General features: G+C 40.8%; 2 protein-coding genes across 4 annotated transcripts; both read left to right on the forward strand.

The window, feature by feature from the left end:
- Positions 1–63: 63 nt before the first annotated feature.
- On the forward strand, positions 64–4,007 carry LOC310991170 (transmembrane protein 248). The gene is made up of 8 exons (XM_083978782.1): positions 64–180; positions 618–787; positions 1,062–1,329; positions 1,412–1,511; positions 1,632–1,773; positions 1,862–2,002; positions 2,156–3,351; positions 3,761–4,007. The coding sequence occupies exons 2-7, from the start codon at positions 626–628 to the stop codon at positions 2,174–2,176; spliced, it is 834 nt and encodes a 277-aa protein (XP_083834908.1). The 5' UTR covers positions 64–180; positions 618–625; the 3' UTR covers positions 2,177–3,351; positions 3,761–4,007.
- Positions 4,008–4,323: 316 nt separating this feature from the next.
- Positions 4,324–15,864, forward strand: morc2 (MORC family CW-type zinc finger 2). Of its 3 annotated transcripts, none has more exons than XM_083980007.1 (28): positions 4,324–4,482; positions 4,994–5,148; positions 6,030–6,083; positions 6,189–6,223; positions 6,324–6,392; positions 6,536–6,626; positions 6,723–6,831; positions 7,045–7,204; positions 7,373–7,484; positions 7,612–7,737; positions 7,821–7,900; positions 7,979–8,061; positions 8,271–8,356; positions 8,616–8,756; positions 8,869–9,023; positions 9,735–9,863; positions 9,954–10,059; positions 10,205–10,337; positions 10,424–10,507; positions 11,117–11,365; positions 11,475–11,723; positions 12,672–12,791; positions 13,114–13,171; positions 13,262–13,400; positions 13,490–13,657; positions 13,746–13,839; positions 14,511–14,699; positions 14,804–15,864. In XM_083980007.1, the coding sequence occupies exons 2-28, from the start codon at positions 5,081–5,083 to the stop codon at positions 14,870–14,872; spliced, it is 3,156 nt and encodes a 1,051-aa protein (XP_083836133.1). In that variant the 5' UTR covers positions 4,324–4,482; positions 4,994–5,080; the 3' UTR covers positions 14,873–15,864. The 3 variants fall into 3 exon arrangements, with proteins under 3 accessions (XP_083836133.1, XP_083836135.1, XP_083836134.1); XM_083980008.1 differs by having other exon boundaries at positions 4,326–4,386; XM_083980009.1 differs by lacking the exon at positions 12,672–12,791.
- The last annotated feature ends 332 nt before the right edge of the window (positions 15,865–16,196 follow it).

Below are 16,196 nucleotides of genomic sequence, written 5' to 3' on the forward strand. Positions count from 1 at the left end.
CACGGCTGTTGTCGTAGCAACGTACTCTCGTAAACTGACAGCGCTGTCGTACCGTTATTTTTGCGGCGCCGTAAGTGAACTTTAAACTGTTTATGTAGAAATCCGGTTTTCATGCCTTCAGGAAACTTTTGCGCCACAACGTTTTAACAAAACCGGCGATGTGATCAGACAAGACTCAAGGTATGATGCTATTTTACAGCTATTGATTGGCAACACTACATTGACAGTAAGTAAACGTAAACTCAACTCTGAACCGTGGAGCTGGTTAATGTGTCACACGTCTCCTGTGGCTCCGTAGTTTTGCCCACACTGTTATCTATCGTCTGTAGTGCGATGTTACACTATAATAAAAGCGGTGTATTCACGCGTATTCAAGTCAGTTAGGTTAGCGGATGTTTAGTTCCGCTGATTTAGAAATCACCACTCGTTGAAATTGTCTTGACCATGTAATTTTAATCTTGAACATGTCTAGACAATGTTTGCTGACAGAGCTTGCTGAAATTCAACAGACGTCTTTATCCAAGTAATAGATAAACCACAAACTGGCTCCAACAATATGAAAAACACACAAGAAACACAAAAGCAAAGTAACTAAAGCAACTCTTTCCTATTTACAGGTTGACTCATGATGGCTGTCTGGCAGCCAGTCACTAACCTTAGAGATTATATATCCCATAATCCTCCTGTGGTGACATTTTTCCTGTGTCTGTTGACACTGGCCATCTCCTTCATCTGCCTCAGCTCTTACAGCTACACTCACACTCTGCCTAACCCTGACACAGTAAAGGTAAGGGCTCATGGAGCATAAGTCGTTGAAAAAATTGGAAGTTGCCTGAGAAAACTTTTTGTAGTTTTAATCCAGTTAATCTCCTACTATGAAAGTTTACACATTTGGTAGCTATGTCCCAGGGTGTGCATATATTCCACTGTGTTCTTCTGAAGAGATGATGCATACCGGTGAATAAAAATATTGCACATGCTGTGACTGCATGAATACATGTGTTTATGTGCGTACTGAGCTGATATACAAACGCAAATTGTGTGCTTTATTCTTCTCTTAGGACTGGAACCATCTACTAGCTTCGTTATCACAGTTCCAGCTGTGCGTGAAAGCCAACGCAAATTCATCTGAGCTTGTCTCACCAGTTCCTTCTCCTCCGATGAAGCAGGGACAGCAAAGAGACACTTCAGTTAATTCTACAAAGACTTCTTCGGTCACCCATTTGCGACTCAGCGTCCCTCTTACTGTGACTTCTAGCTCAGCCAGTGACTCTGCAAAAGACTTTAGTCTACGTACTACCTTGGAAGCCAGTCAACTACATCTTGGAGGTTGGTGTTGCAACTAGTGGCTGTGTTGTAAAGTGTATATAACCATGCATTCTCACCCATTGACATTTGTTTTACTCTCCAGGGAAAGAGATTGTTAATGTGACTCTAGACTTTCTACCTGGAAATAGTACCCACACCTGCCTCACCATTAGTGCCCCAACACACTGTTTGCCTACGAGCTTGTAAGTTTGTTAATTCTCTGAAGGGTGTGTTGCTATGCTTCCTTCATTTAAATCACAGGATGCTTAGGTGCCTAAATGAATGCCTGTAATGCCTTGTACTATTTGTGTGTGTGTGTGAAGACTTCCCCCAGAGTGTCCTGCATTTGAGAGAAAAATCCCCCCCATCAATGTGGAGGCGAGCAACCGGCTGCCTACAGCATCTCAAACTTGCTACAGTTTACAGGCCACAGATGACCCTACACTCACAGTCATGTTAACACAGGTATAGTGTAACAAGTGAACAACATAACAGCCATAATGTAGATGTCCTCTTGTCCCCATGTCAGTCATTTTCTACTTTTATTCTTTAGGAGGAGCAGGGTGTGGCAGTGCATCATGTGTTGGAAGTCAGTGTGTGTCTGCTTGGAGTTTGTGTGGTCCTCTGTTTGGCTGCTAGTCTGACACGTTCCCTCACACGCCGCCACCACTGGAATGGACTGGATCTCCAAAATGTAATAACATTTTCTTACAATGCTGTCCTACCAATATTTGATATCTGTTTACATTTACCAGGATTGTTGTACCACATATAGATATCTTAGATTTTTGAGAAATGTTGTGAGAAATGGCTGTTAAATAACCTCACTCTTTTACTTCATCTGCAGGACCCATTGATTGACTCCTGAACATTTCTCATCCTCTGCATCTTGAAAAGATCAGTTGATGGCTGCAAGAATAGCCATGTATTACTGCCTTGAAAGGGGCCAACTTAATGAATGTGCAATACTAATCAGTAGCATCCCTCTGATATATGAGAAATATGGTTGGGATAAAGAAGGAGTACATTTTGTAATTGGACCAGTGTGTAATGGGAACAACTCTTCACTTGGCTTACACTGTTTACTGGTCATACACTCAATCCATACACAGTACATTCCTGGAGTGACTTTCTCTTTGAACTTGCGTGTCTATTCAAGTTCCAACATTTCCCACAATACATTTCCCAGTTCCCATTATTTTCAGTAACTTGTCAGAAATGCACACTACCTGGTTGAATTCCACAGAGTGAGGGCTTATTACATGGATAAGTGTTTGCCTAGTATAAAATACAAATCTAATATTGTTTTAAACTGAAAGTTTTGGTGTAATACTGTGTAACACTATGCTACAGTATAGTCCAATAACCAGGTATGAATTGAATTTACATTGTGTGACGTTGAAACCTGATTGAACCTAGATGCCACATATACACATCCACAGGTTAAGTAGTGTTGCAGCGCACTACAACGCAGTATGATACATCTGAACTTGCATAACAGTGCCAATGTTGTGAATTGAGTGTTGGAGAAACACTGAAATGTTTCTAGCTCTTGCTTGTTTGTTGATTCAGTAAATAAGCAGTTTGTCGTTTAAGGGACAGAGACCATTGTTAAAAATCTCATGAAAGGCCACATTAAGCACAGCAAATGATGTGCATTGTTATGAACTGTTTATGAACTGTTATGATTTGTCTGGCGGACACAGTTACCTTGTTTAAGTAGGAATTACTTTTTTGGAGTGTGCAAGTAACCTAACATTTAGTTTGTGTTTCTGCGAAGTGAAGAAAAGCTCATTATGTAATACTTAAGCCCAGACTTGATACACACAGACATACGCAACTGATATTAATGAACATTTTTCATTTTCTGGTTTAAATGTTAATTATATTTTAATTACTGATTTGGCCTCATCTGTTTTAGTTGAGAAATCAAAGGGGTTGGTATTTTCATGTGTGGTTATAATGTTCTGTTATATGAGACCAGAAAGAAATACCATAACCTAAATGCTTGTTCTACTTTTTCAAATGACTGCTAATTTAAAGGTGTACAGAAATGGCCGTTTGTCCTGTTTGTCGCGCCGAGTTGTCACGAGCTGCAACACGAGTTTACCCGAGTAAGGAAAACGAATTTGATTGGTCGTTATCGAGCGGGCGGGATATTCAAAGCTTGGGGCGAGCCCGAGCTCCGTGTGTGTGTGCGTGTCTCAGACGTTTGAATGACGGATGACGGATCCAATAGCAGTGGCTGGTGAATCGTGTACAGGCTGACGTATAATCCGTGCGCCTGCATTATCCAATGCGAAAAAAAAAATACACACTTTCATCCCGGATTTACTCAAAAATAGAATTTTGCACAAAGTTTGGCCTACAACGTCTGAAAGATGAGTTATCACATTAATTTTATGACCCAAAGTGGGCTCAAATTCAATTTTCTTTTCTGTACACCTTTAAGTATTTGAGTGTAGTTTTTCTGTCTTCCTGACAAGACTTGCTCTGTTCTTTTCTGTGTGCTGTATGTATGGAAATGAACTGAACGAAACCTGGGTATTTGCTTTGGATGTTTTAATGAATGTAATTTCTTTTCTTTTCTTTTTTTTTTGGGGGGGGGGGGGGGGGGGTGATGCTTATCATGAGGAAGTAAGACATGAAGACATGTGTAAATAATCAATTACGTTAAAAAATAAATAATTTTGATCTTTTGTAAGGTGTTTTTTTCATTAAGCCTACACAAATAAATGTACCTGACATTTATTTTATTTTTTTAAGGTCGTTAAGTCGTTACATAAACTCAGTTCATGTTACCCAAAAGACCACCGCTGTCCATGTTACCCCAGAGCGATTATATCTATCGCTCTGTGTTACCCCATAGACCACCACTGTCCATTGACTGCACCACCACCGGTATGTTATCCGGTGACGTAGCAAGACTTATCCTCCAATCACCATCCAGAAGCTCTACATGGTGCTCTCCCATTGGCCGAGTTAGAAAACTAGAGGCGGGATTTCTGCAGATGAGAGGACTGGGTAGTTGGATTCTTCGCGGCCTGGCGGACTGCTTCATGTCAAGGAAAAGGAAACGTAACGTCACAAAATTATATCTCTGTTTGGACGAATTAACAGACAACCGCGGAGCCGCCCGCTGAGTCGCCGTCTTTGCTGGAGAGCGTTTGCGAAGTTGGTGAAAATTACGGCCCACTTCATGTTTAAAACAGTGTGAAGCTAGCTCGTTGCTGTTATCTTACAAACATCCCGTAGAGAAGACGCTAATGTCCGCTAGCAACAGTTAGCCTCATATTAAACGTTAGTTAACAGTCGCTGCATAACGTCTTTAACGGTGGTGTCGTGTTTCCACTCTGAGGTGTACGGACATGTCCACGGTCCGACCTCGCTAGTTAGACTAACCACAGTTAAGTTACTGTGCCTAACATGCAGCAACGTCTTCCTAGCTAACACCATGTCTACAGGCGCTCTTTGCTCTTAGCTTCAATTTTTTGTTGTTTCCAAGCAGGCCTCCCACGTGGTACCCCCTTGTCCGGGGGCGGGGGGTTTAATAAGTTGTGGGTGTTTATCTTGCCAACCATGTTTAGTTGCATAGGCTCCATACCCGCCGATGTCGCGTGTAAACTAGTGGGGGCTCTCTGTGGATACATGCACATGAGGTGTGATAGTTGACTTGTCTTTTTAGGATGACACCTCTGGACTAGGGCTCGGCTCACCAGGAAAAAGATAAGCAGGATACCAGGAAGTAAACAGGACAGATTTTCAGGTGGCTATGGCCTACTCCAGCTACAGCAACCTGAGCAGGGCTCAGCTCACCTTTGAATACCTGCACACGAATTCGTAAGTACCAGTTTGTTGGGAGTTACTATTTGCACAGATTTGTAATACGCTACAGACCGCCAACTTGATGCAACATACCAGCTTATTTACCATGTTAGTATTGTGTGACTTTAATGTTTGTACAGATAGACCTGAACATGATCGATTTCCCTTAAACCAGACTGAAAAGTTCATTTAACCTGACTATGCTGTGATTTCTGTCCATGTCAGTTTACATGTAATAATTTTCACTCAATAATACTTTATAAAGTCTGTAATGGTCTCATTTCCAATTCCAAATTTATTTCTTGGGTATGAAACAGAGGTCCTAGGGCCCCAACAGCAGGACTGAAACTATTTAGAGCTTAGTTCATTAAATCAAGGAGCTCATGATGTTGGTTTCTTGTGGTGGACATTTACCAATACATTTATTTAATTGGTGGAGTAAACTATTAGTAGTGGGGGGAACTATACATGTAGGCTAATTGTTAAATGCACCCAGAGAAGCAAATTGAATACTTCTTCAATACAGAATAAGTGTGATTTTAGACTCGCGAGGTTCCTACTGTCATTTCCTCCTTCACATCAAGATGTCCTTGGGTGTTAAAGAAGTGGCTTAGGTGTCATATTAATAGGAGATTCAGACAGTTGGTAAGATCCTTTTTTAAAGGGTGTGAAAATAAGTAGTTGTAAGCAAAGCAGTGAATGTAGACGCATGTCTGTCAAAAGACTCAAGGAAATACATTAATAATATCACACAGAATATCAGTGTACTGTTCAGATCAGTAGTACATTAAGTATCTCTCATACAGGTAAGTTCTCTGTCCATCTTATAGCTGTTTACTCACATGGAATAAACTTTAAATAATAATGAATAAGTTAAATGAATTATCTTTTTTCAGGACAACCCACGAGTTCTTATTCGGGGCCTTGGCAGAGCTTGTTGACAATTCAAGGTACCTACCCATGATGATTTGCAACACAGCCTATTACTATTTGTATGTCAGATATCTGTTTTGTAGTATATAAAAAGTCTCACAGTTGGTTTATTTCTTTTCCAGAGATGCTAATGCAACACGAATAGACATCTACACAGGTACACCTCAGAATAACTCGCCTGGTTCACGTCAATTGAAACATGCACATCCTTTCCTCGCTTCTAATGGCGCTCTCTGGCCTTCTTACTTTTCTAACAGAAAAAAGACCAGAGTTGCGGGGCGGCTACATGCTCTGTTTTCTGGATGATGGTATCGGAATGGACCCCAGTGAGTGTGACTTATTAGCAGAGAAATAACTTCAAGCTAGAGTTTGGTTCATGTTTAAATGTGCTCCTTGTGGGATTTTCTGATGGTTTATTTGTTTTGTGTGTGTACTATGTACTTTTTTATTATTATTTTTTTTTTTATAGATGAAGCAACCCATGTGATTCAATTTGGAAAGTCTAACAAACGTTCACCTGAGTCCACTCAGATTGGCCAGTATGGAAATGGACTGAAATCGTAAGACCATAACACAATTCCCATGTAATTATGACATTTTGCAGTTTTTACACAAGTGTTGATACAATTAAACTATCATTTTTGTTTGTTTCACAGTGGCTCTATGCGTATTGGCAAGGACTTCATCCTGTTCACAAAAAAGGGCAATTCCCTGACTTGCCTTTTCCTGTCAAGAACTTTCCATGAAGAAGAAGGGCTGGATGAGGTTAGAGTCAGCTGTTAGACAAAGCTATTTAATACTGGATGTCTTGTGTAGAGGATGAGTTCAAATAACAAAATTATTGGTTGCTGGTTATATCACATTAGTACATTGCTATTTATTGTGAGTGCACATGAGTGTAATAGGAGCTTGTTGTAATTGGAGTTTCTGAAACATTTCTGGATTTTGCACTTATGACTTTTAAAAATCTAATTTCAGGTGATAGTGCCCCTTCCCTCCTGGGATCTGAAGACCAAGGAGCCACTGACCTCTGATCCGGAGAGGTATGCCATAGAAACCGAGCTGATCTTCAAGTACTCGCCTTTTAAAAATGAACAGCAGCTCATGGAGCAGTTCAACAAAATAGAGAGCAGCAGTGGTAAGCATATTAATGTGTGCCTTCATGTAATGAAATGTTGTTATGTCAATTAGACATATTTATTGTGACTGCTTAGAAAAAATAAGTAAAAAAGTCCTTGTCAATTATGTTATTTCTAATGTGACAATGATTGCGATGCTGACTATTGTGTTGCATTTTTTTTTAAAGGTACTCTTGTAATCGTCTATAACCTGAAGCTGATGGACAACAGAGAACCAGAGCTTGATGTAGAGACAGATCACCAAGACATACTAATGGCAGGGACGCCTTCCGAAGGAGTGTAAGTATGCCCATTACCATATGTGGGTTTGCCAAAAGTCCTCTGTAAAGCAAAACTAAGCCCCGTGGTCAAAGGAATTACATATTGTACATTTATTTGATGTTGATTGCTCCTCCCGCTCTCACAGGAAACCAGAGCGGAGGTCATTCAGGGCGTATGCGGCTGTTTTGTACATTGACCCACGCATGAGGATTTTTATCCAGGGACATAAAGTCAGGACTAAAAGACTCTCCTGCTGTCTTTATAAACCAAGGTAATGTAAATAACACAGTAAAACCTAATAACTTAAACCTTTGTATTTCAACAACTAACCTTTCACCGGCATTTTGTTCACAGGGTTTATAAATACTCATCAACTCGTTTTAAAACTCGTGCTGAGCAAGAGGTCAAGAAAGCAGATCATCAAGCTAAGCTTGGTAAGTCTGCGGTGTATCCAATTATGTTTTACCTTAGTTGACTTGATTGTGTGTGATGGTTTGTGTTGTGCATCACAGCGGAAGAGAAAGCCAGAGAGGCGGAGAGTAAGCGCCTGGCGTTGGAGGCCAGATTAGGAGAGGATGTCTCAAAAGATTCCCGGGTAAGCCAAAGAGGGTAAATTGGTAAATTTCTGAAATGCAAATACGGATGAGTTGAAATAAACAAGGCCCCAACTGGCACATACATTTAAAAAGTTTTCTAAAGGTTTAATTGCAATTCTAAACCCATACCTTAAACAAAACCTGATTGACAGGTATTGCTCTGGGATGTGAAATCTGTGATGTCTCTCCCCCTCTTATCTTTCTCTAGGCAATTCTGAGAAAGGTTCAGGATTCAGCCATGATGCTTCAGCGCGATGCTGACTTGAAGAAAAGGATTCTTGAGGCCAAACAAAGGTCTGATTAACACAATTGTAAAATATGTGTCATTTGTGAATGGCTTTATAATCAACTGACATCAGGATCTTATTCTCCCTCCCATATGTTGGTAATATAAGAAATTAGGATAGTGATTGATGAACACAAATGTAATATAATGCTTATTTGAATGTTTTCAGATATGAAGCATATGTTCTTGCATGCTCTTGCATGTAACGAAGGCAGTAGTCTTTTTCTGTCTCGCTCTGACAGACTCATATACTTTCTTCTCCCTCAGAGCACTAAAAGAGCCCAAGGAGTTGAATTTTATATTTGGAGTGAACATTGAACAAAGGGATCTGGATGGGATGTTTGTTTACAACTGCTCTCGTCTGATCAAGATGTATGAGAAAACAGGGCCACAGCTGGAGGGAGGAATGTGAGTAAAATGTACACAAATTGAAAAATGTTAAAATGACAGAAAAATTTTTGTTGTTTTTTGAAGTTTATTGAAGTTACATGGTGTGTGTGTGTGTGTGTGTGTGTTTTAGGGCCTGTGGAGGTGTGGTTGGAGTAGTGGATGTCCCATATGTAGTTCTAGAGCCTACTCACAACAAACAGGACTTTGCAGATGCTAAGGAGTATCGACATTTACTGAAATCCATGGGGGAACATCTGGCTCAGTACTGGAAGGACAGTAACATTGGTGAGTGTCACCGTTATTGTTTTTCTTTTTTCAGCAACAACTGATCTATACAGTTACAATAGAAAAATCAAGTCATCACACCGATTGTCGAGTTGTTGGGAGTCAGTATTGAAGCATTCAAATCACTGTGCTTTTGATGCACCAAAATATTATTATTAAAAAAATTATTATATAAATCAAAATGCAGTTGTCTTAAATCAGCCAGAAGAGGTTATAGCGTCTCATTAGTAATGCAGCATTAGCTTTAGCTATGATTTGTAGTTATGTGGTTGATTTCTTTCCAATCAGTGTCCAGCGTCTTGCAACAAAGAGGAGTTGCATATGATAGACTTTTCTGTCATATGGCGATAGAAAAAACAGGGTCCTTTTCCAATTGAATCGGGTCCTTACTTGTTCTGTATAGCCATATTTGGAAGACGGGGCAAAAAGCCTGAAGCATCGTGAGACGTTTAGGGGATTTGGTCCCACCCCGAACTGTAACCAATGACTGTCCCGTCTGATTCAGGTGGCATGAGCGAGTCAGACATCAAGAGAGGGAAAGACAGAGGTAGTGTAATGTTTGAGCAAGAGCAGAAGTGTAAGTAAAAGTATTGTCGCAGGTGCAGTAAGGATCAAGTAGGAAAGTGTTTACTTTATAGATGCTTACGTTGTAAACATTTACTAAGTGTATTTACACTACACTACATTATATTATCTGTGTCCGCCCTGCAGCCCAGAAAGGTATAGTGAAATTCTGGGATGAGTTTGGATATCTGTCTGCCAGCTGGTCTGCACCTCCATCATCGGAGCAAAGATACAAGAGACGTCGAGCCATGGAGATACCACTTACTATTCAGTGTGGTTAGTACTAGATCCATACACACAATTGTACTGTAATCCAACAAACCAGCTTATTACCACATACTCATTGGTTGTGCTCTTTTTTTTCAGACAAATGTTTAAAGTGGAGAACACTACCATTCCAGATGGATGCTGTGGACAAACGCTACCCAGACAGTTGGGTGTGTCTCATGAACCCTGACAGCACTCAGGACAGGTACACACAGTGTTGTCTTATTGGATATAGCTTGAATTTTGCAACCCCGGTTTTAATTTTAGTTAAAGTATTCACATAGTTATGTCAGGTTTGTCCCTTCGTTGTTGTTATGAGTGCAATGGTTTGTATATTTTGTTTTTTTCAGGTGTGATGCTCTTGAGCAGAAACAGAATTTGCCATGTGGTGTCCTGAAAAAAGACAAGCAGTCAGCTGAGGATAAGCAGAAAGAGCTGGCGGATAAAATCAAACTGCAACAGGAGAAACTAGAGGCCTTGCAGGTACCCTATCTGTCTTTCACTATCTCTCCCTGTTGCTCTCTGTTTTGTGTTTATCAAGACATCATTGTTACATTTTCCCCTTTCAGAAAACCAGCACTGTCAAATCTACAGCAGATATAAAGAAGCTACCGATGGAGGTCAGCATGAAACCAACACAGAGCTCCTCTCAGGTACTAACTCTACTTACCATGTGGCAGACTAAAACTACCAAAATAAAAGCGTATAAATTAAAAATATACAACATAATGGATTTATACACATTCAAACGCTGCAGATAAAATTACATGCATTGGTTGATTAATAAAACGTGATAAACTCATATTTCTGTGCATTTGCTTCGGTGCTTATTTACCTTTCTATTTTCTATTAAAAATGTTCTTCATTTATTTACTTATATCCACTTTGGTTGATTTGGCAAGAACAAGCAGAAAAGGCCACTTAGTCCATTATTAATAGATAAACCAACTTTTCATATTCCTTTCCTTTCATATTCGCCGGTATCTGTGCTGACAACGATGAGCTTCAAAATTTCTCTCAAAGACGATATTGTTCACCATAGTTACACTGACATTAAATTAAATGAATACATTAGAAAATAAATAGTTTTCTTGGTATAAAAAAAAGTAGGAACAAACTCGGACTGAGATTTGTCTGGCGCGTTCATAATGGATTCTCATCCTCAGCATTTCCCAACAGTGCTGCTGGAGCCGAATTTGTTTCTAATTCATTCTCTCCCTGACATGTTTTTGTTGTCTCTTGTGTCTGTGTTGTTGGTGCAGGCAACTAGATCTTCTGAGAGGACCATTACAAGGCCCCGCTCTCCACCGCTACCAGCTCACCTCAAAAATGCCCCAAGTGTCCCCCCCTCTCGTGCCGCTTCTCAAAGGACCACCCGCTCACCTGCCACTCCCACTCCACCACCCAGAGTTGAACCATCCAGGTCCAGAGCTTCAGTGAAGCCTCCACCTCCAGCAAAGCCCTCACCCAAAACTACTGCCAAAACACCCCCACCCAGCCGCACCTCACGGGTAAGTTACGGGCTTTTTGGAAGCCAGTCGCTTGTTCCACAAAACCAAAACCAAAGGTAACCTTCTTCAAAACAACTATGTGATAAGTTATTTTTTTAACCCTTCATAGGCATCTGCCAAAGCATCACCCGCCAAAGCAACAACTGCTGGTCAACGCAAGAGAATTATAGAGCAAGAGGAAAGTGAGGAGGAAGAGGAGGAGGAGGAGGAGGAGGATGAGGAGGAGGAGGAGGAGGAAGAGGAGGAGAGTGAAGAGGAAGAACCACAGACAAAGAAATCTAAGATGGCTGCAGCAGCTGGTATCTCTGGGAAAGCGGTAGAGAAGGTCCAACCCCCTAAGCGTGGCAAGTTGGACGAGGTAAATGCACAGTAGAGTTCATGTGAGAGTGGATTGTTCTTGACATCAGGCTAAAAATGCTCTTCAACAAATTTGTAATGTAACTGAAAATACATCAGAAGCAGAAGTAACGTTTTCACACAACACTCGAAAGAAACATGGTAGAGTTCTCAACAGGCCTGAACATTACAACCCAACCCGGCCCGCAGGTTTTTCAGCCCGGACCCGACCAAGCCCAACACACCAGCATTAGTTGTCTACCCGTCACTCGGGTCGGGCTCGGGTTGTGAGAACTCTAAAACACAGCTACATTCTGTCGGCTTCAGACTGTGAATCGGCCTGAATGTTACGGTGTTGATATGTGCAACTTATCTGTGCTTAACTGTGCTGCAGTCTTTTTGCTTCCTCTACTGTGTCGCCTTGCCACGCACAGCGCTGCTTGTGTAAGTCAGAGAACAAAACTGAGGCTGCTGGCAGCATCGTTATGTGTTTGTGTGTGTATAAAAAACTAAAACTGGCTGATAAACGTTAGTCAGATTCCAACCTTCAGTACAGTTATATGTGTATAAATGGGCATTATCAACCATTAAGATTTTATTAATTTAGAAAACATTTGGAAAGACCTGGATAATGCAAAGTTTTATTTATCTGCCATGTTGTTTGTCAGAGCAGAGATTGACCTGTATTCATTTGTTACAGGTCATTTGTACAGCTTCAAAATATCAGGTTATCTGGGCATTTGTGTTTGGATGCTCCCACGTTTCTGTCAGCAAATATTAACAGGAGACTTTGAACTAAACCACAGTGAGCTCTGCTTCACAAGTCTCCGACACTATTTGGACGGCTAGTGAGATAATGGCGTCGAAATAAATTTCAGGTTCATAATGTCAAAGAAAGTGCAGGCATTCCTGGGTGCCGACATCAATTACCAGACCTCCAATCAGAGCTCGTCTGCTGTCGACCTTACAGGTTAAAAAACCCTCCCACGTTGAGAAGAAAGCGGTGTCTACTCCCACACGGCAGACACCAACCACACCAGCCTCTGTCCCTAAATCCATTTCCACACAACAGCATGGGGCTAAAGCCAAGGTAGCATCGCTGAGTCGCTCTTCTACTTAACCCAAATAACTCTGGGCTGCATCCGCTCTCACAACATCTAACAGTCACGGGAACTTAATCTCTCTGCTGATCTGGGTGTTCTGTCAAATAATTTTTCTCCCTTCTAACAATCTCTTTAAACAGACGTTCCTCTTTAGCGGCTCTCTGCACCCAAGCATGCCATTCTCAACCAATGACTGAGGTCACACTCGGGTTTTCACTTCCTCAACTAACAGACCTCTTAACCTCATTCTCTTTTCTTCAAGTGGCATTTCTGTACCTGCTGTGGTGATAACGGTTGTTGTGCTTGCAGGCGACTGAGAAGGCTCCACAGCAGGACCCAGAGAGTGACAATAAAAATTCTGTCAAAGGTGAGATGCTGGGCTGCTCTCAGTAAGATGGATCGCACATAACATGAAAGAAAGGCTGACATTTGATCCATGATTTTTTTCCATATACAGATAAGGGTCTTCTGGTGGAAGTTCGTGTCAATAAGGAGTGGTACACAGGCAAGGTCATCGCTGTGGAGACAAATAAACAGAGTGTTCGCTGGAAAGTGAAGTTTGACTATGTGCCTCGATCCACCCCTAAAGACAGATGGTGAGATACTGTGCACTGCTGAGTTCACAGCGCGTGTGGTTGACATGCAAGGTGATAAACATCTTATACATGTTTGTGTTTCTGAGCAGGGTGTTCAAGGGTAGCGATGAAGTCCGGTTAATGCGGCCGCCGTCCCCGAACTCTCAGACCCCTGACACCCAACAGGAGACGGAGAGGGGGCCGGCACCCATGGAGCCAGACACCACTCAGCCTGGAACCAGTCGAGAAGTGACGGACAGCTTGGTCACCATGTTGAGGTTAGCAGGCCACCTTGTAAATCAAGATAGGCAGGACCCATTACTGATTCTTCCTGTGTGGTGTGTTCACTGTGCTGTTTGTTTTCAGGACAATGCTTCGTTACTTCTTCCCTCCCGCTTTCCGGATTCCAAAGGACGATGTTACCAGCATGACGGCCGAGGAGTTAGTGGCATTTCCCTTGGTGAGATAGATTGTGGATGAGTTGATACATTGATTTTTTTTTTTTTTTTAATAGTTCTCAGAATTAAGCCTGTAAATATTCTCATTTGTCCAGGTCATAGTTATCTCAAGGAAATTTAAATTGAATGCAACTGGACTTGGTTATTTGTCTAGGAAGACATTTCACCTCTCATCCAAGAGGCTTCATCAGTTCATGTACGCATCTGACCAGGCTGAGACTGGTCCAACTATCTGGTGTGGATAGTTTAACCTCTGTGAGGGCTTTCACAAGACCGATGATGTCAGTGGGGAACCCTTTGTGCTCCATATGCCAACGACAGTCAGATGCATACATGAACTGATGAGAGGTGAAATGTCTTCCTAGACAAATAACCAAGTCCAGTTGCATTCGATTTTAAATTTTAAATTTTTAAAAATGTCCTGATGTGCTCTGTTATTTTTTTTCATTTATGAAGACTCTATTGTTCAAATAAGTTCAAAATAAAATCCAAGACTGTTCATTTAGAACTTCTTCTTTTTTTTCGGTTGATAATCAGCCTTTTCCTGCTCCAATCTATCATTATGATATTGCAGTTTAGAAATCCATGGTCAGTTGACCTCTTAATTCTTACTCTTGTGTTATTTAGTGTTGCTGGTGTATTAATGGTGTATTTTTTATTTACCTCCATGTAGAAAGAGTATTTCCAGCAATATGAGTCTGGTCTCCAGTCACTGTGTAACTCGTACCAGAGCAGAGCTGATGCCAGGGCCAAAGCTGTGGAAGAGAAGAACAGCAGCTCCGAGTTAAAACTGAAGGAGGCAGACGAGAAACTACAGAAACTACGAACAAACATTGTAGCACTTCTTCAGAAAGTACAAGAGGTAAGATTGCTCACTGCACATTATAGGTGGCTCAAGGAGCACAACATTTTGAAAGGTAAATAATGTTTGTTTTTTTTCTTTGTTTTCTTTTATCACACTCCTAGGACATTGACATTAACACAGATGACGAGCTTGACGCCTACATAGAGGACCTCCTCACCAAGGGCGATTAAAGAAGAGGAAAGACAAATATAAAAGAAGAGGACATACACATGCACATAAACAAACTGGCAGTTGTAATTCCAGCCACTTACTTGCTGACGGTTCCAGAAAGACTCAACGCCATTTGCAGTGTCGGCTGTGAATATTTAGGGAAATTTTCATTGTTGATTCTACCACATGTTAAATCAGATCGTCAAGAGTTTGGTCTTTGTTTTACCAGATCGTCATGAGTTTCGTCTTTGTTTTGATTGTTTTAGCGTTGAGGCAGCACCAGCATGCCTTTGGGTTGGGCAGGTTCTTTAGTGTTTCTACATTGTTGGCCTGTGGTTTTCTTTTTAGTCCTTTTTATATTCTCACTTATATACTGTATGTTAAGCTATGTTTAAGCCATCCTGTCCTGATTGACCTTTGAAATGATTTGTGTAGATTTAATAGAATTTATGCTCCGTTTATTTAGTCAACTAATGCTGTGGCAAACTGCAGACTACATTTGTTTCAGACTGTATTTGTTTTAGTCGATTATCAGGTGAGACTTGGAGGTAAGCAGAGCTTGGGCTTGACTGGGCCGTGCTCTGAGCTGCAACCTTTACTTTAACTGTTAATTTTGTACACTAAAACACATCAGTGTTGCCCACCACCTCCCTCCATCCTGGTCTGACTATTAGGTAAGCAAAGTAAATCTTTTATGGTTGGGTGATGTACCACACCCACAAACAAGAACTACTTACTGGGTTTTATCAGTATTCCCCCAAATCACTCCTGCATTTAATCTATGACTGTTCTGTGTTTATTTTTTGAAGGGGGAAAAAAAATCTCACTTTAATACAAAAGTTGTGTGTTCATAATTATTCAGTGCCTGTGTTCTTCCTTTTGAGCAGATTTTTAACATGTCATGGAAATGTTTTATGAAACGGTGCATGCTTTCAGTCTTCTTGTTCTGGTTGGAACAAAGGATTCTGTATTTTTGACAAATCTTTACTTAAGACAATAAAACAGGATCAGTAACATCTTTGACGCATGTATGTCTATATTTGCTAAATTGGTCTAGGTTTTAGGGAATTAACATTTTAGTTTTGGATTGTCTATAATAAATATTAATAATCAGGAAGTCTCAAAAGCTTTCTTTGAGATTTCTGACACCATCCCACTAAAATAAAAGTGAATGGAAATCTAGATGAAGTTGTAAATCCAACAGTGCCTCTTGTATATAACATCAATCTATCATGGTGAGTTTTCGGTGTCGTAAGTAACTCGACTGCTTTTATATTCACCTAAACTGATGGGAGTAAATCACAGTAACATGTGGCAAATAAAAGCCAAAGTATCTGATGCAGA

The sequence above is a fragment of the Trachurus trachurus genome (assembly GCF_905171665.1).
Source record: "Trachurus trachurus genome assembly, chromosome: 9".
Taxonomy (NCBI): Eukaryota; Metazoa; Chordata; class Actinopteri; order Carangiformes; family Carangidae; genus Trachurus; species Trachurus trachurus.